At 36.6% G+C, this 27,862-nt stretch overlaps 1 protein-coding gene across 1 annotated transcript in view; it reads left to right on the top strand.

Annotated features, from left to right (window-relative positions):
• Positions 1-3,851: 3,851 nt before the first annotated feature.
• Positions 3,852-27,862, top strand: part of LOC118194239 (MAM and LDL-receptor class A domain-containing protein 1-like) — a 458,361-nt gene continuing 434,350 nt past the window's right edge. Inside the window, exons 1-2 of the mRNA XM_085827015.1 lie at positions 3,852-4,079; positions 20,797-20,943. Of these exons, the coding sequence (XP_085683141.1) occupies positions 4,022-4,079; positions 20,797-20,943 (205 nt within the window). The 5' untranslated portion in view covers positions 3,852-4,021. The remainder of the gene's footprint in view (positions 4,080-20,796; positions 20,944-27,862) is intronic.

Genomic DNA, 27,862 nt, shown 5'->3' with positions numbered 1-27,862 from the left:
TTCAAATAAGTCTCGCGCTGCATTGCTCGGGAATATAAAACAATTTTAATTACAAATTCTACTAAAAATAGCTAAATAGATACCCAAATCCGTAACAATATAAGTCGCCAAAAGGAATATTTGTGTTTTCTTATTACATAATAAATTCGCTGCCATTTACGTCTGTATTTACAACATTACTTCATTTTGTTTTTTTTTGCTACCATCGTCCCATATACAGGCTGTTCGCACATTGTTTTGACAATTTTGCTTTGTTACAAAAAAACCGGGTCATAGGAAATCTTTCCTTTTATTTTAAATGCAACTACATTTTTGAAAGTATCTGCTGTCCCCCCCCCAGCCGGTATAGTGGTTAGCGTCGCTGACTACCGTGCCAAAGAGACTGGGTTCGAATCTCAAAGATGGCATGGATGTTTGTATAGTGTCCGTGCGGCATGGGGGAACTCTAAACAAATGGAGAGCTGAAAGTCCTCTCGAGAGGTTGATGGTAGGAGCTCCTCGAACCCGTACACTCGGCTTGCTCTCTATCAAAATTGGGGGCGGAACTGAACTGTGATCTGTAAAGTGCTCAACGCTGTTGCCAACGAGAGGCGTATTTTGCGTTAATTGCGACGAGGTATTTCGTGGACTTGGACTGACTATAGTTCAGACAAGTGAGTATTAGTCAACAGTACCAACAACAATCGTCTGCTACTTCACAGTTTTGTTTTCATACAAAATGACGCTTTTAAAAGGCTATATTTATGCTTTTTCCCAAGGAAATTGTTAGCACCTAGTTACTAAAAAATGCTGTGAAAGCCTCAGGTTTCCGATATGTAAAGCTCGGATAGGTAATACTCCCCACACAGGGCTTGGTTTCTAAAATTAGACGTGCCGGAGCCCTGCGGAAGACCGTCAGGAAAGAGGAACAAGATGAAATAAATAAATAAAATCATTAATAAAATCTTTAATAATTAAAAAATTAAGTAATTGAATTAAAAGAAGTAAATAATTAATTATTAAATTCATTAAAAGAAGTAAATAATTAAATACTAATAGTTAAAGTACTTCAAATTAAAATTTAATAAAATGTAAAGAGATAAATTAAAATTTAATAAGCGAAATAACCTTAAATTATTTTTAAAATAAAAAATAATTATTATATTATGTAAAATAATATTATAAATTTAAAATAATCTTATTACTAAAAGTAAAATTTTTGAGCTCAAATTTCTAATGAAGTTGTTGTTCAGTTACATAAAAAAAGTGCTTTTTTATTTAGTACTCGAGTACGCTCCAGCTAGAATTATGACTTATCCCCAAAATTAGGAAGTATCGGCGCAATTTAAGCTTTGTGTCCACATGAAAGAAAGAAAAAAAGGTCAAATTTTGGCTGCATGTGAAAATATTGTTCCAAATACCTATTCAAGGAAAAAACAGAATATTTCAAATGTTGCAAAGGTAGGATGTTAAATGTTAAAAGGAAATTCGCGAAGTCAAAGGACAGTGGCAAAATCATTAAAATGCTCAGTGTCAGATGTAAAGAAAGTGATTAATTCCGATTTGGATCTTGAAAGGGCCATAAAACTTAATGTGCATAGTCTTTATCTACGACAAATCGTCGAACGCAGAAGGTGCTGCACAGCTCTTTGTTAGAAACATTTATCCGGATAAAAAAATGTAAAAATAAACAAACAAACAAAAAAAAAAAAAAAATCTGAAATGTTTCAGATTTTAAATTACGTCCAAAGGGGCGTTTTTTAACATTTTGTGTGTTACCTTTCTTTATTAAATATCATGTTCCTCGCACTTAAACCATAAGATCCAGTGCAACAGCAATATCGCAAAATAGTTTTAAAACGAGCCTATTTTTAGAATTTCCGATACAGAGACTCACGCGCTGGAGATAAAAATGTTTTTTCTGCACAACGTTGCCATTGCTCGCTTTGAAATCCTTGAGTTTGTTAATCAAAAATTCGTCAAAGTTTTAAAAAATAGGAAATCGATCATAAAACAAATTTCAAATTTCAAATTTGGTCTTCCACATGCTCATATTCGTTGGAGGATTACGTTATTCAAAATTCGATGACTCTATGTACCGTTATTTTATGACAATGTGCGAAATATACATACATTTACGCAGATTTTCATTATTTAATTTCTTCAAATATAATGCAGGACTCTAACATTTTATGGCAACAGTTTGAAAAGTGAACCGACATTTATCCGTCCGACGCAAAATGCCAAAACGAAACTAATAGTCCTTCGGGATTCAAATCCCTTTGGACTAAAAAAAAAAAAAAAAAAAAAAAAAAAAAAATCTGAAAGTTTTCAGATTTTAAATGACATCCAAAGGAGCGTTTTTTTAACGTTGTGTGTGTTACCTTTATTTATTAAATAGCATGTTCTTCGCACTTAAACTATAAAATTCAGTCCAATAGCAATGCCGCAAAATAATTTTAAAATGAGCCTACTTTAGAATTTCCGGTACACAGTTCCGCGCGCTGGAGATAAAAAGAATTCCCCCCCCCCGTAGAGCGTTGCCATTGCTCGCTTTGACATCCTTGAGTTTGTTCATCAAAAATTCGTTAAAGTTTTACAAAATGTGAAATCAATAATAAAACAAATTCTAAATTTCAACTTTTTCTTCCACATGTCCATATTCGTAGGAGGATCACGTAATTCAAAATTCGATGGCTCTATGTACCGTTGTTTTATCACAATGCGGGAGATATACATACATTTATGCAGATTTTTCATTATTTAATTTCTTCAAATATAATGCAGGACTCTAACATTTGGTGGCAACAGTTTGAAAAGTGAAACGGTAATTGAACGCAAAATCGCAAAACGAAAATAATACTCCTTCAGGAACAAAGCCCCTTTGGACTAAAAATGTTGTCACAATAAATGAATCTTGGATGTATTAAAGTAAAAAGACAGCATTTTATTGTTAGCAAAGAGGAGAAAAACTCAAAAGGAGTCTAAAGAAAGTTTTCAAAATTTTTATCATTGTTATTGGTTTTTCATATAACGGCAAATTAAAAATAAAGAGAGCGGAGCGAACGTTAAGATCAACTAGGCATATTATCAGAAACATATTTTATACCCAATTTTCGAATTCGAAATAGCTTCTCCTTACCCACAGATCCATCAATCAATCAGTAGAACTGCATCCAGAGAAAGCAAGCAGCGATACTTCAAAATCCACTGCTAATTTCCTCGAAAAAAATGAAACAAGGAACGGTTATCAGGGTTGTATATACCCTTCACTTATATCCCTACGAAATCTCTTGACAACACTTAGATTTTTGCTCTTTTGGACTTTTAAAAAGCGGATGGTTCAAACTTTGACCTACAATCCTGTTTGGACATTAGAAAGTTATTCAAGAGGAATGGGATAAAATACCTCTTCGGATACTACAATAGGCTTTATTGGCTTTGAAATTACGGTACAGAAAGAGAGTGAAGGATAATAGTTATCGGTTAGAGCATTTAAAACACAAAACGTTTAGGTAAAATATTTCTGCAACTACAAACAAAATGTTTAAAAAATGTTCAAATGGCCTCTGTAAACGGAACTGAATTATTACCATATGACTTCGTAAAATATAAAATTTATCAACAGAAAATCACTTTTTGTTTAGGCTGTTTATCGTATTCATAGATAGAAACAATACCACGTTATCTGCGTAAAAGATTTTGAAAGATTATTCTATTACCGTCTCATTACACAATCTGTGATATTTGATTCGCAAGATATGTCGTAAACTAAAACATATCGGGGATATTGTTATTCACCGTCTGGAGATAATTACAAAGATAAAGTAGCTTTAAGTAATGAAAACTCCGGATAATTTTTAACAGTTTTACACCCGCAGCAGCCGGAATTTCTACTCGTTTGAAGAATGTTTAGGATAATCATTTCGATCTGGTCTACATAAAACAATCATATTTTAGTTTAGAGCAGCCTAAATTTTGCTTGCATGGTAGTGAGCGCAGAGTGGACATTTAGATCGTGCGAAACGGCAACATCATAAAGATGGCGCTCTTGAAGAGCTGCTTTCTGGTGCTGGCCTTGCTTGGATTCTATGCTTCAGGTAAAATAATTTCCGTTTCAAAAGCATTAAATCATTCATGTGAAATGCCAATGCATCTGATCACATGAAGCATTTCCTTAGAAAATGCATTATAAAGTAGAGTAATTTCGTGTTATTATGTGACCACATCCGCATCAGGAGCATTCGCTACAATTAAAGTTCAGGCTGTATGGACTCAGCTTAATATTTCATGAATCTGAGTTGGTTTACGTCCATATAGTTAGAATTATTATACCATACAATTTGTGTCTTAGAGTTAAAATTGAAGCAACTCAAATGTTATTTTATTTTGAATTAATTATAAATTCATTATCTAAAGAATAAATCCTTAGGGTCGAGTAAATAAAGGGATTTTAAGATTGAAAATCCATGTTTTAAAACTGTATGCAAAACCAAATGAATTCTAATTTTGACAAAATTTTTTATTTAATGAAACTAGAACTGATGAAATTAACAATTAAATGTAATGTTATTGAGGTGGCTATCACAACTGATTTTAATAATTAGCACTCAGAAGTTCAAAAATCACTGACATTCGGTGGTCTAACTAATTACTTCTTGTCTCCATGCTAATTACTCCATATTAATTACTTCATACTAATTACTCTATACTAATTACATACGCCTCCATATTAATTACTTCTCGTAGTATGTTATCCTTCAGTTATTGCATTGTTCTAGGCTTATTGGGGGAGTCGAATGACTTCAGTACTTCAAAGAAAAGATGACTAGAGCTGATAAATCACACGATTTTGGCGATCAGCTCACGTCACCGTTTTCTCTATAAAAGGTATTTTTTCCCTCCTACAAGCATGCTTTCATGTTGTAATAGTAATACACTCTGCGAGTATTCAAGAGGTCCAGGTTAGAGTTCCGTCGAGGGTACCACAGATTTTTCACATCTCTTGCTTCTAAATAAACTAATAACTCTACAGTGACTTCGGGCTCTACATATGAAATAACGCATCCAGAGAACTTTTCGTGCACTCGGTTATTGGTAAGCTTATGAAAAGTACGCTAATAAAAACACCCAAACATTAGTAGCTGGAGCCTTGGTAAAAAAGGTTGGTTGCATAGGAGTCCTTTATCTTCTTGCACAAATGTCTTTTTTATTTTGGAAAGTGCAAGTTTCAAGAAATTATATGATATAAGATATATATTCTCTAGTTTTATCGCTCTCTTTTTCATGTGTGCCATAAAACTGTGAGGTTTCTTGAATTTGTTTAACCAGCTACTTTATGTTGGAATCTTTACTGTTATTTGTCCGTTTTCGTTTTCCCGCTTGAATGCAAATTACTACTAGGTTACGCCACTACGTTTAATAATTTAATTACGTTACTAGGTTTGCTATTCTAAGATAGGAGTTCCTATCTTCTTCCTTGCATTATACTAGCCGGTAGTTAAATTCAGGCAGATAATCCGAGCACCTGAGCAAACAATTACTGTAAGGGCAATTAAGGGCAATAAATTACTCTGCGTAGTCTGTGTTGTGATAAGGTCACATAAAAGAAGAAGAGACTGAAGATTAAAATGGACAAGGATGTCTCGTGAGAATAAGCTGAAAATTATTATTTTTTTTTAACTTACAAACACGTTTTCAATAGTTGTTAAAATAATCTTTATTAAAATAATTAAATCGTTGGCAATGTTAAAAACGCAAGCTCGAGAGCCACGAATTGCTCTCGCACGTAAAATGTATAGAATTTGATTTTTGAAGGAGATAGTTTCTCTCTTGCAGAATTGTATGTAGCCATTTTTTTTTTTTTTTTTGCGTTCAATAAAATTTTTATGCTGTGTTTTGTTTTGAACCTGATGTCACAACCCAGGTTTTGCATAGCGGTTTCGGCCACTACACGACAGTGTCTATTGGATATCTAAATTTAGATTTGGAATTCTCCTTTGAGTTCTTGCCATAAATGCTAGCGGAATCGTAAGCAGATGGCGAGATTTTTCAATATTAGGAACTGAAGAAATAAATGAGCAGTGCCCATGTCGAAACTCGACCCCTGTACCTCTCGAATACGCGCCGAGTGTGCTACACCTTACACCACGAATTCACGCAGAAAGGAAGGAGAAATACCTTATAAGCTTTCATCTGAGCTTCCTATTCTTCTTGCCCACGGAAGGCTTGCAACACCTCAGCGAAAATATAATATTAAAAATTGGATTTTTTTCATTCACTTCTGAGTTTGTAATTTCTGTTCATGGTCAGATCATTTTTACTTCATTGTACGAAGTAAAGAAAGTCTTGTAATCGCGAAAAACTTCGGGCATCATATTTTTACGAAAATGTCCATTCTGATCCCTCTCGAATCCAATTGAATGACTTTTTGAGCGACATTTGTACGTACGGACATAAAGGCTGATTTATTTTTTATGCCTATAGTTAATCTGCAGGCAGTAGTTTTAGAACTATCAACAGTTTAAAATTTTAAATGGCGCCAAGTCTAACGAGGCTGCCATTTGTTTACATTTGAGACTCTTAGTAAATAGTGAATTCAGTTGAGCACCAATTTCAGTGTCTCTTTGTTCAGCCGATGGGAAAAAAATGGAAGGCATCAATGCTGTACGACGTGTTTTCGCGAGCTCGCTTTTCGCCTTATTATTTTAAGTTAGTTTTGATATAGTTTACACAAGAGTTATATCAATTTAAACTTCTTCAAAAGCTGAGCAATTTGATATACATCTGGAGCGATTCCGTTTATTAGTGGTGGATTAATTAAGTCTTTAAAGCAGAAGTCATAGTTCGTATCGCGACCTCGTGATATCTGCTGAGGGTTACCGTGACCCCGTGAAGTGCCGTTTTGTGGTGTTTACATCTATTAAGATTTCTCTGGCACCTACAGGCATCCAATTTCAATCCTAGTACCTTTGGAAAATGGAAGATATGATCTCTTCATTGATACCAGTGCTGTGCTTGTGAAATGTTTGTGCGATTTATTACAGTGTTTTTATTGTGCGACATAAAAGTGCCATACTTCTGGATTAATCTGCCCTTATCTCCGGTCTAATTGGGAATATCGACACCATTCCTAGACGATAAGGTAGGCTTTTAGATTACCTTTCTTTTAGTGTATCATTCGTCCTGCTAGCTTAATTAGTGACTGAGTGCCGTAAGATTTAATTGCAATTTTCCTGTGTGACCTTGTTCTTTCCCCGGTATCCTCACCCGGCTCATTTTTACGACACAGCGGTGGAGGGTCGGTCCAGCAGGACAGGTCGCCTTTTGAACTTGTCGCACAACTCCTTGTCAAGCTTTTCTAGCGCATGCGCGCATAGTAGAGTGCAGTTGCTATAAGTCTTGCACGTGCTTTTGTTTACAATTTGAACTTAGCTGCACGGTACTTAGCCAACATTTAGTACACCCAAATTTTTAACCCTGTTCTAGTTTTTCACTGTGCATTTAACTTTTATTCTATTATATTTACTTCTTTTTATTACTTTATCATCATTATTATAATTTTTATACTTATTTAATTTCATCTTCCTGTAAATTTTTGTTTGTGCTTATTTACTGATAGCCATCTATTTTACTTTGTTTCCATACCTTGTTAAGTTCGTTTAGATTTTATTTCTGTATATGCAATTATTCTGTGTATTGTATGCATTATTCTGTGTATTGTATGCATTGTATGAGAAATAGGCTCTGTGGCTGGTTTCTTCACAGCATTCAGTTCCGTACATTTAGCATTTGTGACGGAAATTAATGAGTTTTCTGTAAATTCCATTCACTTCTCATTTACTTGTCACCTTGTACTCGTGCACGCTAACTGTTGGCAGCGCTTTCATTGCACGCACTTATATTTAACTGTATTGCCTTAGATTATGTAACTGTACGCTTTTTATTGTAATTCTGCATATTAACTGTCATTGTCTGCATTATATCATGGTACTACAATCTACTCTATCTACTGACGAAGATATAACAACGTCGTCTAGCGCCTTAGACCCGACCTCTATCTTAAACTCAGACATAGCTCATGCTGAAAAGGTAGGCCTCTTCTACCAGGAAATCAAGAGAGTAACAACTACCTACCGAGGTGGTAAATTTCTGCTCCGAACAGAACTCAGAGAACGTATTCTTACCTCACTAGAGGCTCTACAGAAGTTAGCCCTAGAAGGCCCCGAATACACAGCAAAACCAACAAAAGCCGACACAAGTACCAATACCTCCACTCTCTTCTGCTGCGAATTAGCACATGCAAATAACCAGTATCAAACAGACCAGCAGAGGCATAACGTGTTCGCTGTAGCACCACTGCCTAATCCGATCAGAGGTCCATCCTACGCAGCTGCCGCAGCTAATGCTAAAGATACTAGTCACATAACTACGCCCCGGCACACACTATTACTATATCCTAAGGAAGCCACCTGCTCCACCAGTCAAGACCTTAAGGCTAAACTCAGCCAGGAATTCCCACTCCCCAAGATAGGAGTAAAGGTATCCACAGTCAGAAACATACAAAAAGGAGGGCTAGCCGTTGACTGTCACACGAAGGAGGACCTTGACAAGGTAAAAAATACGCTAAACAGTGCAAAGGGACAAGAACTGGTAGAGACCAAGCTTCCCGCCACAAGACTTCCAAGAGTTGCTATCCACAGCGTCCCACATGAAGTCCAGGAACACGAAATAGAACGAGCTTTGGCATCGGAGCACAATGCTACCAAATCAACAGTCAAGATCCTCTACCGCCTCCGAGATAGAAGAAACACAGTTAAATGGGTTCTTGACTGCCAACCTACAGTCTACCAGCGAATCATGCAGGCTCCCAGACTCTACCTCGGCTGGCGGGCATACCGAATTGCAGACTTCTATAACACCAAGCGATGCTACAGATGCCAGGAACTCGGCCACACTCAAAAGGAGTGCTCCAACAAACATTATTGTGCATACTGCACAGAAGAACACGACATCCGTGAATGCCGAGCGCAGCAGCCCGCGTGTATCAACTGCGCAGACTATAACTATAGGACAAACAGGAACATCCCCTGCGATCATCCAGCCTATGATGTCAACTGCCCCTCGTACGGAAGATACATCGCTAATATCAGACGCAGTACCAGATACGAGGGATTTGCCACAGCCGCCCACTCAAATAATGCAAACACCAGACATCCAACGAGAAGTTATCAAATGCATCCAGATTAATTTACAAAGAGCAAAAGCCGCCGCGTCACAATTGATCCAACATACAATCAACCATCAACCAGATATACTATTGATTCAAGAACCTTACTGCAGAGCAGGGGAATTCGCCTGTTTGCCACTCTGTTGGAAAATATTTCAGCGCAAAGCACAACAGAATGAGCCACCACCAAGAGCAGCAATCGCCTGCTGCAACCCGCTCTGGTCCCCGCTGATAATTACACAGAAGCGAGACCATGTAGCAATCCTCCTCAGCTTCTCAAATTCACAAATCATCATTTCCTCCATCTACAGTCCCCCACCGGATGATATCCACCAGACCATCATGAGCATCGAAGAAGTAAAGACAAAGTGCCCCACAACATCACATGTTATAGGCGGTGATTTTAATGCCCACAACATCATATGGGGTTACCCAGCTACCACTCCAAAAGGGCAAGTCTTGGAAGACTACATATTGGCCAGCAATCTGCAAATCATAAACACCCCCAACGCGCCACCCACATTTGACAACACGTACCACCACGGAAGGCCAGATATTACAGTGACTACTAATGATATAGCCAATAAGCTACAAGACTGGATGGTAGCAGATGAAGAGAGCTGCTCGGACCATCGCTACATACACTTCAATATTGCAAGCGACACAAGGATCAGCATCTTTAAAAGATACAAACTTCCGGGTAACAAATTGCGAATACTTAACAAAGCTTTCTCTCTAACATTACAGCAAGAAGAGCAGGAGCTAAGTCAATACAAGAGCCCCAATGATCTGAACACTTATACCGAGCGGCTGCTTGACACTCTACGGAGCATTTGCGATCAGCACCTGCCCACCAGAGCAGCAAAATGTTTGCAAGGAATTTCCTGGTGGACAAAGGAACTGCGACAGCAACGGCAAAAGTGCAGGGCTTTACGACGTCGCCTTCGCACCAACATTAACGAAACCACCAAGAATGCAATACTAGCAACCTTTAGGGAGGAAAGAGCGCATTATAAAAATAATATCCTTAAAGCCAAAATAACCAGCTGGCGTAAGTTCTGCACAGAAAATAACAACCCATATGGAATTCTACACAAGCTTGCCACCAACAAGGTCTTTAAGCCGGATCAACTCTATGCCCAAATTGCCAACCAACCCATTACCACCAACATAGCAGAATCCACGGCAGCCACGACCTTAAACACAGTCTTCCCAGCAGACGATCCGGACGATGACACGCCAGAGCAAAGGCACACAAGGGGAAACACCACTATCCCAGAGACTTCAGACGACGAACCATTTGAAATGGAAGAGATCAAGCAAATCTTTCGACAGCTTCCAGTCAAAAAGGCACCAGGTCCTGACGGCCTGGATTATGCAATAATCAAGGTCGCCTTCAACGCTCGACCCACTTACTTTAAAGTTCTGTTTAACAAGCTTCTACATTGTCAAATCTTCCCTACTGCATTCAAACAAGGACAGGTCGTCCTGTTTTTAAAAAAGCATAAATCCCCGGAAGATACAAGATCCTTTAGACCCATATGTCTGTTATCTGCATTGGGTAAGATCTACGAAAAACTGCTAGTCAACAGGCTGAAGCACCATCTATATCGACAAAACTTTCTTAGCCCACATCAATATGGATTCAGGACAGGCACATCTACCATCCATGCTCTAGAACACATTCGAAAACATATAAATGACAACAGAATCAACAATCTACATACTGCATTTATCTCTTTAGATCTTCAAAGTGCCTTTGATACTCTCTGGTGGCCTGCAATAAAGCAGGCCCTCAGGGAGGCAAAGTGTCCAAGGAACCTTTTTAATATCTTCACTGACTATTTCCACTCTAGAAGTCTAATTATAGTCAATAATAACGGTGTCGTCACTAAACAGCAGGAAAGAGGGTTCCCACAGGGCTCATGTGCCGGGCTTCTACTGTGGATAATCACGTTTAATTCCTTATTACAAATCAAATGGCCTACCCATACCAGAGATAGCATATGCAGATGATGCGGCATTGCTAGTCTCTGGCCGCACAAGAGAAGAACTCGAACGAAATGGTACGGAAACCTGTTCCATATTTTCAGATAAATGCAGTAGACTTAAATTGATCATTTCCGCACAGAAGTCAACGGCAGTAGTCATCCCACGACCGAGAACTAATCCAACGCGACGGCCGGGTATAAAATTGATGGGACGAAATCTAAAGATCTCAAAAACCATAAAGTATCTCGGACTTACATGGGATCAGGGTCTCACATGGCTTTCCCACCTTCAAGACATCAGAGTCAAGACAGCAAATATAGCTAAGAAAGCCAGACAATTCCAGGGAAGCAACTGGGGGCAAAACCCTCACATCCAGAAACTGCTATATCTAACGGTAGCGGAGAGAATTGTTCTTTACGCATCGGCTATATGGGCGCAACCAATGAGCAGTCGCAAGATCAAACTCTTGACAACAATACAACGGCCATTTGCTCTAAACATAAGTAGGGCATATAGGACAACGGCATCAAGTGCAATAACGGTCCTTGCGGGACTAACACCCCTGCACATAAAGGCCAGCATAGAAGCTGCATATGAGCGCCTAATTAGGCTAAAACAAGATGCCAACTTTGCTGGCACCACCTTCCATGCAACACAGTATGAATTACCAGGGAGTGTGCAGTATGTGCACCCGGCACACAGTATGTACACACGGCAAGTAAAGGCATCCATGTCGTGACAGCACAACACCCAACGCTTCTCAGAGAAACTCCACATGTGAACTCACGATTCTACACCGATGGATCAAAGCATGACAATGGAGGGGGATGCGCCTTCGTTCACTTCAAAAATGACCGAGTGGAAAGCAAATGGAAAGGCCATCTCGCTACCCACAACAGCATTTTCCAGGCAGAAGCTGTGGCAATAGCAGCTGCAATTCAGTATGCTCAGGATATCAATCTAGCAGCAACCGAAATTCACACAGACAGCATGTCAGTGCTACAGGCAATCATGAATCACCACCATACCTCACCCACAATTATAGCAATCCAACAGCTCCTGCGTAACAATATGCAAACACACATCAAACTAATCTGGGTGAAAGGACATGATGGCATAGAGGGTAACGAGATGGCAGACCAGTTAGCAAACGAGGCGGCACTCAACAACGACGCGCAAGAGGTGACAACTTCAATCCCGACTTCGTATTTAAAGCGAAAGCTAAGAGAACTAAGCAAAGAACAGTGGCAACAGGAGTGGGATAACTGTGATACAGGAAGAAGGACACATGGATTCTACCCAATAGTAGACAACGAACGTCTCCAGGCCATTGCACCCTTGACATACTATATCACGGGGCACGGCCCATTTCCATCCTATTTTCAAAGACATGCAATTTCGATGACAGATATATGCGTCTGCGGGGCAACTGGCTCCCCCGACCACTACATATTTGAATGCAGCCTTACATCCAACTTACATCTACCACTCCCAGCCACAAATATAGAATCATATAAACGATTCATCATTAAGCACCCACCAGCGGTCAAAAAGATCTGCCAAATAATTAGGCAGGTCAACGACCTAGGGCAAGATATCTGCCAACCAAACTAGCGTCAATTAAGGCGTCTCATAAAGCAACCACAGTCAGCTTTCACTACCAAATCATCAACAGAATTCTGACAGTCTCTTATACTGACAATCAGCTGAATGCAACTTACAATATGTTTAAATTATGTGCTGCGCTTATAACATAACTGCAGTGTAACATAACTGCAGACATAGCTGCTTACTGCGTACAGTACTCACTTACGGCGTATAGAGCAAACTACTGACTATGAACAGACTGCTACCTGCATTGTGTCTCTGTAGTAGTTACAACGACTGAAATATCTATAGAAGTATTTCCTGGAATAACCACAGTTATTACAACAACTGCAAGTTATATCAGTGCCATATATCAGTGTATAAGGTACTGTGCGCAGAGTAATTGGAACGCCCTGACAAATCGTGTACAGAACTTATCAACAGTGTACAGAGCTCAACACTGACTAATCACAGGTTACTACTTGCATGTCCATGCTAGTCCATGCTTAACTGAACAGTGTAAAACAAATGTGTATCCGACTTTGCATTGTGTAACCATTCTGTAAGCATTGTGTATATAACAAGCATCATGTATCTATTGCAATACTAATATGCACTGTGTATTCTACAACAAAGTGTTTCTCCTACAGTCATTGCCAGTACTGTATTACACAAACGCGTTATACAAACTATCTGCAATAAATATGCACCTCATTCTACACTGAATTTGTCAAATTCTGCACAGTATCTGCTGTATATAAAGCATATAATTACTATGCAACTATCTACATTGCGTGTGCATTACCTGCAATACCTTACAACCTGTTGTGTATCTGACTTTGCACTGTGCATTTGTTCTGTGAGCAATGTGTATATAAAAAGTACTGTGTACCTACTTTAATCCAATAAACACTGTGCATCTAATATAATATAAAATAAGCTCAGCGCATTCTATAACATAGTGTCTCCACTACAGTTATTGCCTGCACATCATATCTGTATTACTCAAACTATCTGTATTATATCTGCACTGTATCTGACATATGCATAATGTATAATTCATCTATATCTATCAATATTGTATCTGCATTACCTGTATAATCTCGTAGCTTCGTATAGAAATATATAGCTTGGCAACATAGCATGCATGGTGCTGCGTACTATAATTGTGTGTATACAATAGTATAGATTTTTTTAATGTGTAAGTATAATTGTGTTTATATAATTGTGCACAATTGTGTTATATACCGTAGTATAGTGTTTTATTCTGCGTTTTAATACGTTAGTATAATTGTGTTTGCATAATTGTACACCATAACTGTGTTGTATATAGTAGTATAGTGTCTTATTTCGTTTGTACAATTGTGCGCAGTATAAATTCTAATATCTAATGCTTTACAAGCATAGTGTATCTGTTTTTACATTGTGTATCAATTCTGTAAGCATTATGTATATAAAAAGCGCTGCATATCTATTCAAATTAAATAAGTATTGTGTACCAGATATAATGTATTGCATCATGTATTCTCCAGAGTAAAGTTTCATCTGTAACTACTATATCATCTAATAACAAAATTTAATATTCTACAGTGTGCCTGCATGCTTTATGTATGTTTATTTGCGCATTTTACATGTGATATGTGATCTAAATGTGTCTAAATGATCTAAATGTGTCTTTAGTGTAAGTGTATACTATATATTAGCTTAAATATGTTTCATTATAAGTATGTGTTTTACTTGTATAAGTGTGTGCAAACTAGTATCTAATTTCTATTTTTATATAATGTGCTTACATGTTTTATATGTGTTATATATGAGCTTTTATATGTGTTTTACAAGTGTTTTGTATGTATCTTTATATGTGCAATTGTATGTACTTGTATGTGTATGTATATGCTGTAATTAGTGTCTAACAGTGTCTAAAAACCAAGATGTAACAAATCATCCGCCTATCGATCAAAACTAATGTATTCCTAAGACGCCTCTGTATGGCCATGTACAATTACGTAAAATTCTTCAATAAATTCCCAAGGTGGCCTCATGAGGCTCCTGGGAGTTGCTGCCACTAGATAGGGGAGGGCGCGGGACATATGCCTGTTTACCTCTGTTAAACATCAGGCGTCCCCGTCCTCCGTCACCTGTCACCTGCTCAGCCGATGGAAAAATTAACTTTCAATTTTGTGCACCAAAAAGTTGTTCTCCCTGCCCGCTGGACTAAATAGCTCCTGCCCTAAATTGTTTCACTGCATTGAAATTTTGATTTTAACGGTAAAAATTATTTTTGTTTGTTCACAGTTCAGTCAAATAATGAAAGACTGCAAACCTACAAAATAGAGCACAAACTCGGGATAAGGGGACCTAATCGCCAAATCTCGGTGATGAAGAATCATGATCGGACGCCACTGTAGAGTAACTTAGAATTTTTCAATATTAGGAACTGAAGAAATAAATGAGCAGTGCCCATGTCGAAACTCGACCCCTGTACCTCTCGAATACGCGCCGAGTGTGCTACACGTTACACCACGAATTCATGCAGAAAGGAAGGAGAAATACCTTATAAGCTTATAAGCTTTCATCTCAGCTTCCTATTCTTCTTGCCCACGGAAGGCTTGTAACACCTCAGTGAAAATATAATATTAAAAATTGGATTTTTTTCATTCACTTCTCAGTTCGTAATTTCTGGTCATGGACAGATCATTTTTACTTCATTGTACGAAGTAAAGGAAGTCTTGTAATCGCGAAAAATTTCGGGCATCATATTTTTACGAAAATGTCTATTCTGATCCCTCTCGAATCCAATTGAATGACTTTTTGAGTGACATTTGTACGTACGGACAGAATAAAGGACGCTTTATTTTCCAAAACGGATCGTAAGACGGATTTAAAATGAATTCAAAAGAGATTATTTCGTGACGTCTGCACGTACGTACATATGTACGTATGTATCTCGTATAACTCAGAAACGAGTAGCCTTTGAAAGTTTGTTTACGGGACTGTTATAACATGTAGTTGTGCACTTCCCTATTTCATTGCAGTCGGCTGCACCAAACATATATATATATAAATATACATACATATATTCCCACTCTGATATCCAGCTCTGTGAGCTCAATTATTTTGTGTTCGTAATTGTACGTTTTTTGCTTTAAAAGTGATTGATTGGCTTATGTTGTTCTTATGTTCCAGTTAAGATTATTATGCCTTTAGTTAAGCTGCAGGCAGTAGTTTTAGAATTATCAACGGTTTAAAATTTTAAATGGCGATAAGCCTAACGAGGCTGCCATTTGTTTACATTTGAGACTTACTAAATAGTGAATTAAGTCAGTTTAGCACTAATTTCAGTGTCTCTTTGTTCAGCGGGAGGAAAAATTAACTTTTAATATCGTGCACCGAAAATTTGTTCTCCCTGCCTGTTGGACTAAATTGCTCCTGCTCTAAATTGTTTGCTTGCATTGAAACTTTGATTTTAACGGTAAAAATTATTTTTTAACAATTTTTAACTGTATTTGGCATTGTTGGTTTTTCCGTATTTTACAATTTTTAATGAAGATGTTTTGAGGTTTTATGCATTTTTGCTTTGCCACGAAGTGAGAACTGAATTGATTGAATGAGAAAAATATCTATAATGAAATTCGGGGAGATAGGCTTAAAATATCTCTTTATTTCTTACTTATAATACTCATTTATCAATTTTACTGTAAAATGGCACTAAAACATTTCGTAACATTTTATTTCGATTCTAAATTTTGAATACTTCTGTGTCAATGAATGATTTTCAAGAGCAAATTATCTCGAAAGAGAGTTTAGTCCTTGGAAGCTGACTGATAAATCAGTGGAAGCGAAACCGTTACGACAAACGAAGATACATTATCTGTACGAGATGAAGTGCTGGTAAATATTAATTCCTGCTTTTTGTTCTTGATGAAGATGAATAAGTTGCTATGTTTATCAACATTACTCCTACATTTCGGAAGTGAACTTTAGATGCATGCGCTCTGTATGTACACTGCGAAAAAAAAAAAAAAAAGGAGAGTTCTATATTTTCCGTTCTACTGCGGCGATTGACGAAATTCAAATTGTTTTTTTCATGTCTCGAAAGCGCAACTTAGGATATGTACCAGATTTATATATAGCATTGTTATAACATAGGTATTTTGACACAAAATCGGACTTTTTCTGAAATAACATACCAATTGTTTTTCATATTTCGATTCAACGATTCAAATTATGCCTGAATATTAAATTTTGTAAAATTTGGTGCGAAATTTACTGAGAAATTCACAAATTTATATTGGCATTTTTTCCAAGAATAATTCACTTTGCGAACTTCTTAATATATGGCAACCCATTTTCCTTGCCCTTCCATTATGCAGGACAAGAAAAAAAAGTCACATCGTTCCTAGCTTTGACACATCGTTCATACATTCAAATAATTTTAATAGAGGGCTTACACAACATTTCCGTTATAATAAATACGTCAAATTTCAAAGCGCACTAAAATGTAAATTCTGGTATTTCTTCGGAAATTTCCAATAAAAAGTTCTTTGACGGTGTGCATGATAACATTTCACTTGCAGCTGTTAAGCACATGTTTAGCTATTACACTAGTTTTTGTACAATAAAATTAAAATCTGGGAGAGCAATGATTAATTTTTTGTCTCTCTGATTGTCAGTGGAAAGCTTGTAGCTCACAGGATAGCACTGAAACAATTCTATACGATAGTTTGGTTAAAACTAAAAGTACTGAAGATGCTCTGATCATTGTGTATAAACACTGAATTATACACTGTAAATTTATTTAATTGAAACTGAGAAGATTCCAGGAGAAAATAAATTATTCGATGTCCCAGATCACTTCGGTTGACGACCATTTCTGTATATAAAATTTGTCTAAGGCGCGGAAAAATTTCTCTGTGTATCAAGGGCCAGCAAAATTGTCACTGTGACTTGTTTCAAATGGTTTTGTATTGAGTTAAATTTGCTGGACCACACAATGTGTTAAATGGGCTGATTCTACCTGTTTTAAATTCGCCCTATTGAGTTAAATGTGCTAGACCAGATAATGTTAAATGTGCTGATTCCATCAGTTTCAAATTCGTCCCTATTGCGCAAAATGTGCTGGACCATATAGTATTCAATGTGGTGATTCTACCTGTGTCACATTGTCCTACTGATTAAATGTGCTGAACCTCGCAGTGGTAAATGTGCTGATTCCTGGACCATACAGCGCTAAATGCGCTGCTTCCACCTCTTTCAAATTCATCGTATTGAGTTATATGTGCTAGATCACATTATGGTAAATGTGATTGCATTTGTTTCAAATTCATCCTATTGAGTAAAACGTGCTGTGCCACACAGTATTAAATGTGCTGATTCTACCTGTTTCACTGTCCTATAGATTAAATGTGCTAGACCACACAGTGGTAAATGTGCTAATTGCACCTGTTTCAAATTTACCTATTGAGTTAAATGAGCTGGACCACAAAGAGGTAACTGTTTTGATTTCACTTACAGTTTTGATACACTTACCACTCTGTAAGTGAAAACACTTACAGAGTGGTAAGTGTTTTAAACAGTTTCATATTCATCGTATTGAGTTAAATATGCTGGACCGTATAGTGTACAGGATTGAATTACGATTGCGAATATAATAGCAAAATGTACGCGTTCATATGACGGTAATTTTACTAATTTGAATTGCCTACTTTAAAGTAATATATCAACAAAAAGTGTCGATCGTATATTGATGATTAACCACTTGTTTAAGAAAGTCATATTTTTGTAATTGCATGATTTGTCAAAACAGAATTACAGGAGAAAAGTATAATACCATGATATTGTTACGAATTTTGTATTTAGATAGCTAATTTTAGTAGAATTATAGGCGCGCGTGCATTTAACGTTGAGTAAATGTGCATCTCGGTAATTTTTATTGAAATTGCATAAATGTATTTGACCACTATATCAGCTGTAACCGTAATTTCAGCCTGTTCCCAGTAATTTCGGGAAGCATAAAATACTAGAAATAGCTCGCGACATGTTGAAAACTATAAAAAGCCAGAGAGAGAGCATCTCAGCTCAGTTGCTTAGTTACTGTTTTTGTGAGTTGTTATTTCCGAGCGAACTGAGATAAATTGGAGTTAGCTTTCTACCATCTTTTTCCGAAAACAAGACACTGTTTTACTTTCTTTTTTGGTCCAAAATACGCGCTAGGGCTTATTTTCGGGGGAGGGCAAAAATAAAAGTATATTTATGTAATTTTATTAAATATTTATTTTACACAGAATACAGAAATTTAAATTTATTCAATTACATTCATGTCATCTTCTTCTGGAACATCGTCATAAATAAAATTCTGAATTATATTCTGATTTTCTTTCAAATCCAATTCCTGTTGAATCATTGGTCCGAATCTCTCATGTCTTGCGATATAGCTATCGTTAAATGAATACTTCTAGCCTGTTCGTAGGGCATTGAAAACATCACTATCAGTTATTTTGTCCCATGAATTTTTTACCCATTAGTCACCCCTTTTGATTTTCGACTCATTCTGTGGGGTTTGGAAAAAGGTCGTATGTGTCTCGGGGGTTACGGTTCAGCCCAAATTTCATCCCGACGAGAGTCTGCCGACGCTAACGCATGACGATGCCTTTACTGTGAACGTATCTCTCTCGGGGCAAACGGTAAACTGGTTAAGATAAATTCCAAGAATTAATTTGAAACGAACTGTAGAGGGAAACAATTAATTTCACGGAATATTTTGTTTCAAACATTTCTCTGAAATACGAGTATTAGGAAAGCTAAACATATTATTACTTATACTTAATAAAACAACAACATTTTTTAACGAATCCTTTTTGTCACATTATTTTAACTAGGGATTATTTTTGGAGGATGTCTTATTTTACAAAAAGTTCCGAAAATCACGATAGGGCTTATTTTCGGACAATGTCTTATTTTCAGAAAAAGACGGTATTTAGATGCCCTTTGCATTAAGTTATATTTAACGTTTTTAGTAATTTGAAGTATAACTACTGATTATATTGCGTGAAACTGTGAACACTTGTACCAATTTCTCTGAGGAAAATTCCATCGTTCTGATACACTTCTTTTGATAAGAATAAATTTTATTAACTTTTTATAACTTGTGCATTCAATCTATTACGAACCTGTACGCACGCAACAGTATGTTTTATAAGGTATTTCGCCCTCCTTCTTAGCATGCCTTCGTAGTGTAGTGGTCAGCACAGTAGACGCGTATGCAAAAGGTCCATGGTTCGAGTCCCGGCGAGGGCATTGCTCATTTTTTCATCTCCTGCTTCGAAATACTTAATGTCGCTACAGTGGCGCCCGAACTAAAAGGGTGGTGGATGATGATTCTCCACCCCCAGGATTTAGCGACTGGGCCCCCTAATCTCCATTCGCCCTTTAAAAGGGGGAGTATATAAGGTATTTCTCCCACTTTCTTAGTATGCATCGTAGTGTAGTGGTCAGCACACTCGACGCATATTCGAGAGGTCCATGGTTCGAGTCCCGGTTAGGACACTACTCATTTTTGACATCTCCTGCTTAGAATGTCTCTAATGAATCTAATGTCTCTACAGATATACTGAAAAGAAATTCTTCAATAATAAAATGTAAAGCAGAAATGTTTTACTGCAGATTACATTCATCACATTACTACATTAATCAAAGCTATTGCCCCAGTATTAAAAAGGGAATTTGAATAATGTTTTCTAATCTTAAGTTACATATTGATTACAAATTTAAATTATCATTAAGATCCTAGGAATCCGATCAAATCTTAGGAATACGATAAGGAGACGAATGTAGTAATATTTTTGTACTCTAGAATAAATGTTAGGTAAAATTGCGCTAATTTACGAAATACGAAATTTAGAAATCAGGAGACTTCGCCACTAAAAATATTTAAAATTATTTTAACGGTAAAGAAACTAGAGCTACGAACCTTATTTATAATAATCGATTCATTATTTTTTGTATTTTAGCTCAACAATCATACAAGTGTGACTTTGAACAAAACATTTGTTCCTTTCTGTCAAATGATCGGAGAAACTACGAAAACTGGAAAATAGGAAGAGGAAAGTTGAACTCTGCTGATACAGGACCTTCTGTGGACCACACTCTTGGGACAGGTAAGTAGAGAGAATGTTGTCAAAATTGATATTGAAATCCGGTAATATTAAAGGAAACACACTTAAATTAAATCGCTATTTACTGCGAATTAGAAATAAAAGGTGGTTAAAATTAAAACGCCCCTACTCTGAGCTCTCTGTACATCGAACTACTAAGTGTAAAGGCTCCAAAATTATTGAACATACTATTCAAAACATGGGTAAACGAAGTATGTGAAAAAAAATTAGTTTCAGAAACACTGATAGGTGAGACTGTAGAACAGAACATATGCTGAAAAGAGCATCTCAGCTGTTATAACACATTTTATTCGAATGTACCAAACATTCATATCTAAAAGACCTTATGGCTGTAAGGAAAGCTGCTCAATATGGTTTCCTTCTTCAAGATGTAAAATCTGCAGTCTGTAGGCAGCTTGTTTAACTGCGCATCGTAATGGGTCGATTGAGATGCTTCTCACATGCAGAGTGATAATGTCTTTCAAATCTGCCAAAGTTACCACACGTCGTCGATAAACAAGATTTTTTAAGTGAACCGACAGCCAAAAATCACATGGCTTAAGATCTGGAGAACGAGATGGCCAGAGAGCGAAACTGCAGTTACAATGACAGTTTAAGTTTCTTTACTTTTTTGTGTTCGTTTTTCATATTATCAATAGAAATTAAAAAGGAATATTTCCATACTTCACGTCTGTTTTTTTTTTTTTTTGATTATTTATGCCCTTTCAGCGCATTTTCTGTTGCACAGCGTCATCTATCAGTGTTTCTGGAACTAATTTTTTTTTTTCACATAATCCGTTTTCCCATTCTTCAATAGTATGTTCAACAATTCTGGGGTCTTTACACTCAGTAGTTCGATGTATAAAGAGCTCAGAGTAAAGGGTGTTTTAATTTTAACCACCTTGTAAATAAATATATGAAGATGACTAGTTGTTCTCATGTTCCGAATTTGGTAATTTTAGTGACCTTAGGTCTTGATATGAATGCAAAATGTTCTTCAAGTTATGGTCATAATATCTTTAATCTCTTTTTTTTTTTTGTTACCCGTCATGCGTTACAATATTACTTAAAGGGAAGAAATGTGTTTCTGTTTCAATTCTGTTATAAAATATTTTCTTTATGGATATTTTGCATGCTAGGACTGGCTTATGTGCCTGATACAAAAGCTGATATTGGTTTGGGTGGTGTATTTAATCCTAACAATTACTTTTCCCGGCGCAGCATTCCATTTTATTCTTAGTTCTTCATTCTAATTCTGACTTGAAATATTCAAGGCTCTGCAATATATGCATAATTTATCGATCTTTCGAACGATCACACCTGGAGGAAGACTGTAATCATAATTAGCACTGTAATGGAATGCATCAAGATTTAAATTAGCGTGCAGTGTCTGTCTGGATCGAGCAATACTCCAACGTTTTCCAGTCTTGCTTCCTGTTGCTCTTTCACATGAATGGCTTCGTATAGCAATTACTCGAAGGTTTTCTAGTCTTGTTTCGCGTTGCTCGTCTGTTTCAGACGGATGTTCTTGAGCAGTGCCTAATCAAACGTTTCCCAATCTTGCTTTTCATTTCTTGTCTGTTTCAGACGAAAAAACCTTGAGTGGTGGATACTCGAACGTTTTCCAGTCTTGCTTCTCTTTTCTCGTATGTATCATAAAAACGGGCTTAAGCAGAGAGTACTCGAACATCTGTTCCTACTGTAGTTAGGTCAGGCGTGGCAAGGACTCATAACGGTACTGTCAAGTCTGACTCTGAGTAGCGCGCGTTTGCCTTTGGGCTATGTCTTCCTAAGCTGTTGTTACGCTCGGCCGTATTATTACGTGCCCTTTGATAGTTCGCCGGCTAGTTCAGATTACAGGCCACCTACATTAGAATTGTGTTAGCTTCGGCTAAACCTCTTAGTAATAGTTAGTTCTTATTTCTTACTTTTGAATGTAATCCTAATTGGAGGCTTTGCTGTACGCCCAAAGAAAGCGACCTACTGTTAATCTTTTTTTGAGTGAATAAAGGATAATTAACCCTTCTTGAGTTTACGCTTTTTGTTCTTTGAACTAAGCGATATTTTCCTTAACAGTTCACTAGGTTAGTCGCCACTTCATTTAGCAGAATGAAAGTGAGGAACACTGTGATGAAAGACCTCCTGTTTACCCATAGTGAATTAGTAGAACTGCATCAAGACAAAGCAAGCGGCACGTGAAAGTCCGCTGTGAATTTCCTGTAAAAATTGGACAAGAAACGTATATCAACGTAGTACACTTCACTGATATCCCTACTAAATCTCCTGATGTATCATCAACGGGTTTTTGAGCTTTTAAACTTTTAAAAGCGAATTGTCAAAACGTGGACCTACAACTCTTCTTGGATTTTGGATAGCTTTTCAAGAGGAATGGGGTAAAATACCTGTTTAGATATTAAAAAAGGTTGTACTGTCTTCGAAATTAAGATGGAGAACGATAGTGAAGAATAAGGTTTATCAATTAGAACATTTAAAACACAAAAGCTTTAGGTGAAATATTTCTGTAACTACAATAAACGTCGTCTAAAAATGTGCGAACAAGCTCTGTATAACAGATCCATTGGAATGTAGAGGAAATATGGATTGAAATTTAGAGATCTATTGGAATGTAAAAGTGGATTGCAATGTAGAGGACTTCCAATGGACATATGGATTACAACGGACTTCCAATGGATTCCAATGGACAGATCCATTGGAATGTAGATGAAATATGTGATTGAAATTAAGAGGGAGAAAGATAGTGAAGAATAAGGTTTATCAATTAAACATTTAAAAGATAAAAGCTTTAGGTGAAATATTTCTGTAACTACAATAAAAGTCGTCTAAAAATGTGCGAACAATCTCTGTATAACAGATCCATTGGAATGTAGAGGAAATATGGATTGAAATGTAGAGGTTGGATTGAAATGTAGAGATCCATTAGAATGTAGAGGTGGATTCGGAATGTAGAGGACTTCCAATAGACAGATGGATTCCAATGGACTTCCACACTATACGTCACACAAGTGAGCATTAGACACTTGTGTGACGTATAGTGTGGAAGACTTAACGAAACTATACGTCACTATACGTCGTTCAGACTCACCGGCCACCTTTCGCACTATAAGGGCGGAAGGTTGGCCGGATTTAACCATGGTTTCTTCCCAATTAGCAAATGAAATGTCGGAATGGCATGTTATGGACATTCCCTCTCTGAGCGACCACAGAATAATCAGCTATCTAATGGGCGCTCAGTTAACTTATACTCTGAAACAGAGGTTCAAGACAGCTTATGGAGGACATCAGAAGTTCCTTAATCTGCTTCGTCCTTATGTAGGTCAATTGATTTTCAACTTCCAAGCAAGCAACACCATAGACCAGGGGTCGCCAAAGTGGTCTATATAGACCCCTAGGGGTCTATTTAACAACAGTAGGGGTCTATCTGACCCAAGGGGTCGAATGGGGGTCTATTGGGACTCGAAGGAAAAACAGTTCTTAATACGCAAATCACACATATCTAACTGCGTACGTAAAAATTTAAAATATTTTTATAATTGACTTAATATTATATTCTTTATAGAAAATAAAATAATAAATCAGAAAACAATCTGCCCCTTTTTTCCTTATGGGTTTTCGTATGTATACCGTGACGTCACAACTTGACCTTGTGACCAGTTTGTAATTTGCACGACTCATAGTATGTAGCCAGAAGAGCGATTGAGGCTTATCAGTGTCTCTTGCTGGCGAACCCATCAACCAATTAGGAGCCTTTGGCGCAGACTTGGCGAGCGACGACACTGCCGTTGGCTTTCTATGCATTAAGCGCGAAGGGAATCTTCAGTACTCCGTTTTCTTTCTTCTTATGTGTGTGGTTTTAGTTCTTTTAGTTTTTTTCTTTTTTATACGGCAGTTACGCATCGTGTCGTTGGTTCGCCCTTTGTCTCCATCGCAAACCATACGAGCCTTGCATATAAGTCAGATGCATATGTGCGCTTGTCCAATTCTACACTGGATGCTACAAACGCAAATATCATATACATTTTCAGCTATCTTTGTGAACTGTGAACAGTATTAAATGCTTGTAGTGTCATTATTACTACTATTATATCTATCATTGGATAATGAGTTATTATTTCTATAAAACTATTCGTTTAGTTTTGATATCAATTTTAATTATTGTTACTTGTGAAAAGGTAAGCTTTAATAATGTGGATTAGTATAATATACCAACTTAATTTTAACTTATTTACAGAACCCTAATTTAAAAATGACAGCTTCAGTATCTAAAAAGAAGTGTCGGTATTATTCATTGGATTACTTAAAATTTGGATTTATTTGTTCACCGACAAATGAAACTATTCCTATGTGTCTTATATGCGAAAAAGCTTTTGGAAATGAATACATGAAACCGTCAAAAATGAAAGATCATCTTGAAAGGCTTCATTCAGATAAAAAAAATTAAGAATTAGAGTTTTTCAAAAAACTCAAAGAAAAATTCACATGTCGACGAACTCTAAAAAGTTTTATGAAACAGTCTACTGAAACTGAAAATGAAGGAGTATTAATTGCTTCGTACAAGATTTCGCTTAATATAGCAAAGAAGGGAAAACCCCACACAATCGCAGAAGAAATTATAGTACCTGCAATTAAAGACGTCATTGAGAACGTGATGAAAAAAGACTCTACTAATGTTTTAAAGTCTTTGCCATTAAGTGCAAATTCTGTAAAACGGCGTATTGACGAAATGGCCGAAGAAATAGAAAACACAGTAGTTTCGGAGCTAAAAAATTGCAAGTTCTCTATACAACTTGATGAATCTGTTTTTGGCGTTTCTGCTATTCTTATAGCGTATGTTAGATATTTCAGTAAAATTAAAGGAGAAGTCATTGATGAATTTTTATTTGCTAAATATCTTGAAACCTATGGGAAGGGAGTGACAATTTTTAGATGTTTACAAGAATATTTAAATAAATATGACATCCCGCTTGAAAATATAATAGCAGTAGCCACAGATGGCGCACCTTCTATGGTAGGGCGTTACCGAGGTTTTGCTACATGCCTCAAAGAAAAAGTGCCCGGTATTTGTACTATTTATTGTGTGTTGCATAGACACAACTTAGTAGCAAAATATCTGAGTTCAGAGTTACATGAAGCTTTACAGTTTTGTATTAAATCTATTAACCAAATTAAAGCTCAACCCCTTAAATCAAGATTATTTGCCAAACTTTGTGAGGAAAACAATGAGTTATTTAACCAATTACTTCTGCACACTGAGGTTAGATGGTTGTCTAGAGGTGTATGCTTGCAACGGCTCGTCAATTTATTTGACTCCAAGACAGAATTTCTGAACGAAATAAATCCTGTTCTAAGCAATGAACTCCAAAACAATAAGAACCATATTTTTTATTTAGCAGACTTATCAGGTTCAATGTTTCTTCTAACCTTCTTCGGAAACATACAATGACCTGACTAGAACAGAGAGCTTACTAAAGCTATGTTCACTAATTGTAGTAAGTAGACAGGATACAGACGAAGGGTATACAAAACCCTTTATTTTTTCTTTATGTACAATGACTTCCGTACTTCGGAATACAATGACCCTCCACTCGGGGTCTAACTTAAAAGATATCAAAATAAAACTAAACTCTAATTTAACTTTAGAATAAGATTGGCCTTATAATAACAGGAAGCGTATGTAGCACAGAGACTGTGAACACTACAATACGTTTAATTTATCAAGAGGATTAAAACCTCTGGCCTGGAAGGCAAAGTAGCAACTGCGTAACTTCTAAGGTAAGCGGCCTGCTTCGAACTCACGGCTTCCTCTCTTCTGCTTGGCAAAAAGGCCACACTTAAATACTTGGCGTTCGCCAGACAACTTTGCATAAACTCCTTCACGCTTATAATTCTGGCCGGAAGTAGAAAATAAGAAGTGATAGTAAAGATTTAAAATAAAATAAACGTTAGTAAAACTTAAGATCCTTACATACTTCCCGCCAGAGTTAATTAGTTTGAAACTGAGGTCTAAAACGACCTTGTTGAAAACTTTTAGCTCTAGAAACTAACGCGAGGCCAACCTTTTACAATCATAACTTAGCTAGAAACTAGAAAATTTTAAAAGAAAGAAATTTGTTACAATAGCAGCTCCCGGAATATACAACAATCTTTTTTCTTTTTCATCTGTACTGCATCAAAACAGGAGCTTTATTCAATTCTGGTTCCTTCCAGAGATCTGGAAGGAAAACTAGTTTAATGAAATGTTACAGAATGACATTGCAAATAACGTATAGAATATACTTTTCTTAACATTCTTATTTCATTCATGACTATTTTAATTATCTCTCCCCGTGCTCTCTGACATGTGTTGTAAAAACACCAAACACGAATGTGTTTCTGTCTATGTGTTCAACACTTCCTCCTACAATCAAAACACTAACGTGTTAAAATTCAACATACGAGACCTCTTAACACACCCTAATTTCAACTCTAGACCCTGAGGTACTATTCTGAAAGTGGCTAACTCTAAAGTGTAGCGTCAGAGAGCCTAACTACATCATTCAACCTTTAACACATATTCACCATGATTTAATCTTTACAGTCACACGAATAACAAATTTTTTAACATTACTTTCACTTTTACCATATCACGGTATTTCTAAACATTCAAAATAACAGTTCACATGTATACAAGAACATATCAAGATGCCGTTAATTTTACACATTTGAAAACATACATTAGTAGTACATTGTTAACTTCTATTCTTTTCAAAGCAAGTGCCAATTCTTTCTACATTGAAATAATACTACATTTCAAAAAGTCTTTCAGACTAAAACTTCTTTCTTGTTAGAATGTTTTAAATAAAATTTATACAATAACTTTTTACAATATTTAAGTCTTTATACAACGCTATTATACATCAACTTT

This window comes from Stegodyphus dumicola, chromosome 11 (genome assembly GCF_044657685.1).
Source record: "Stegodyphus dumicola isolate Sdum_Otavi_A_Nest chromosome 11, ASM4465768v1".
Lineage (NCBI taxonomy): Eukaryota > Metazoa > Arthropoda > Arachnida > Araneae > Eresidae > Stegodyphus > Stegodyphus dumicola.
This window is presented reverse-complemented; position numbering and strand designations above follow the sequence as displayed.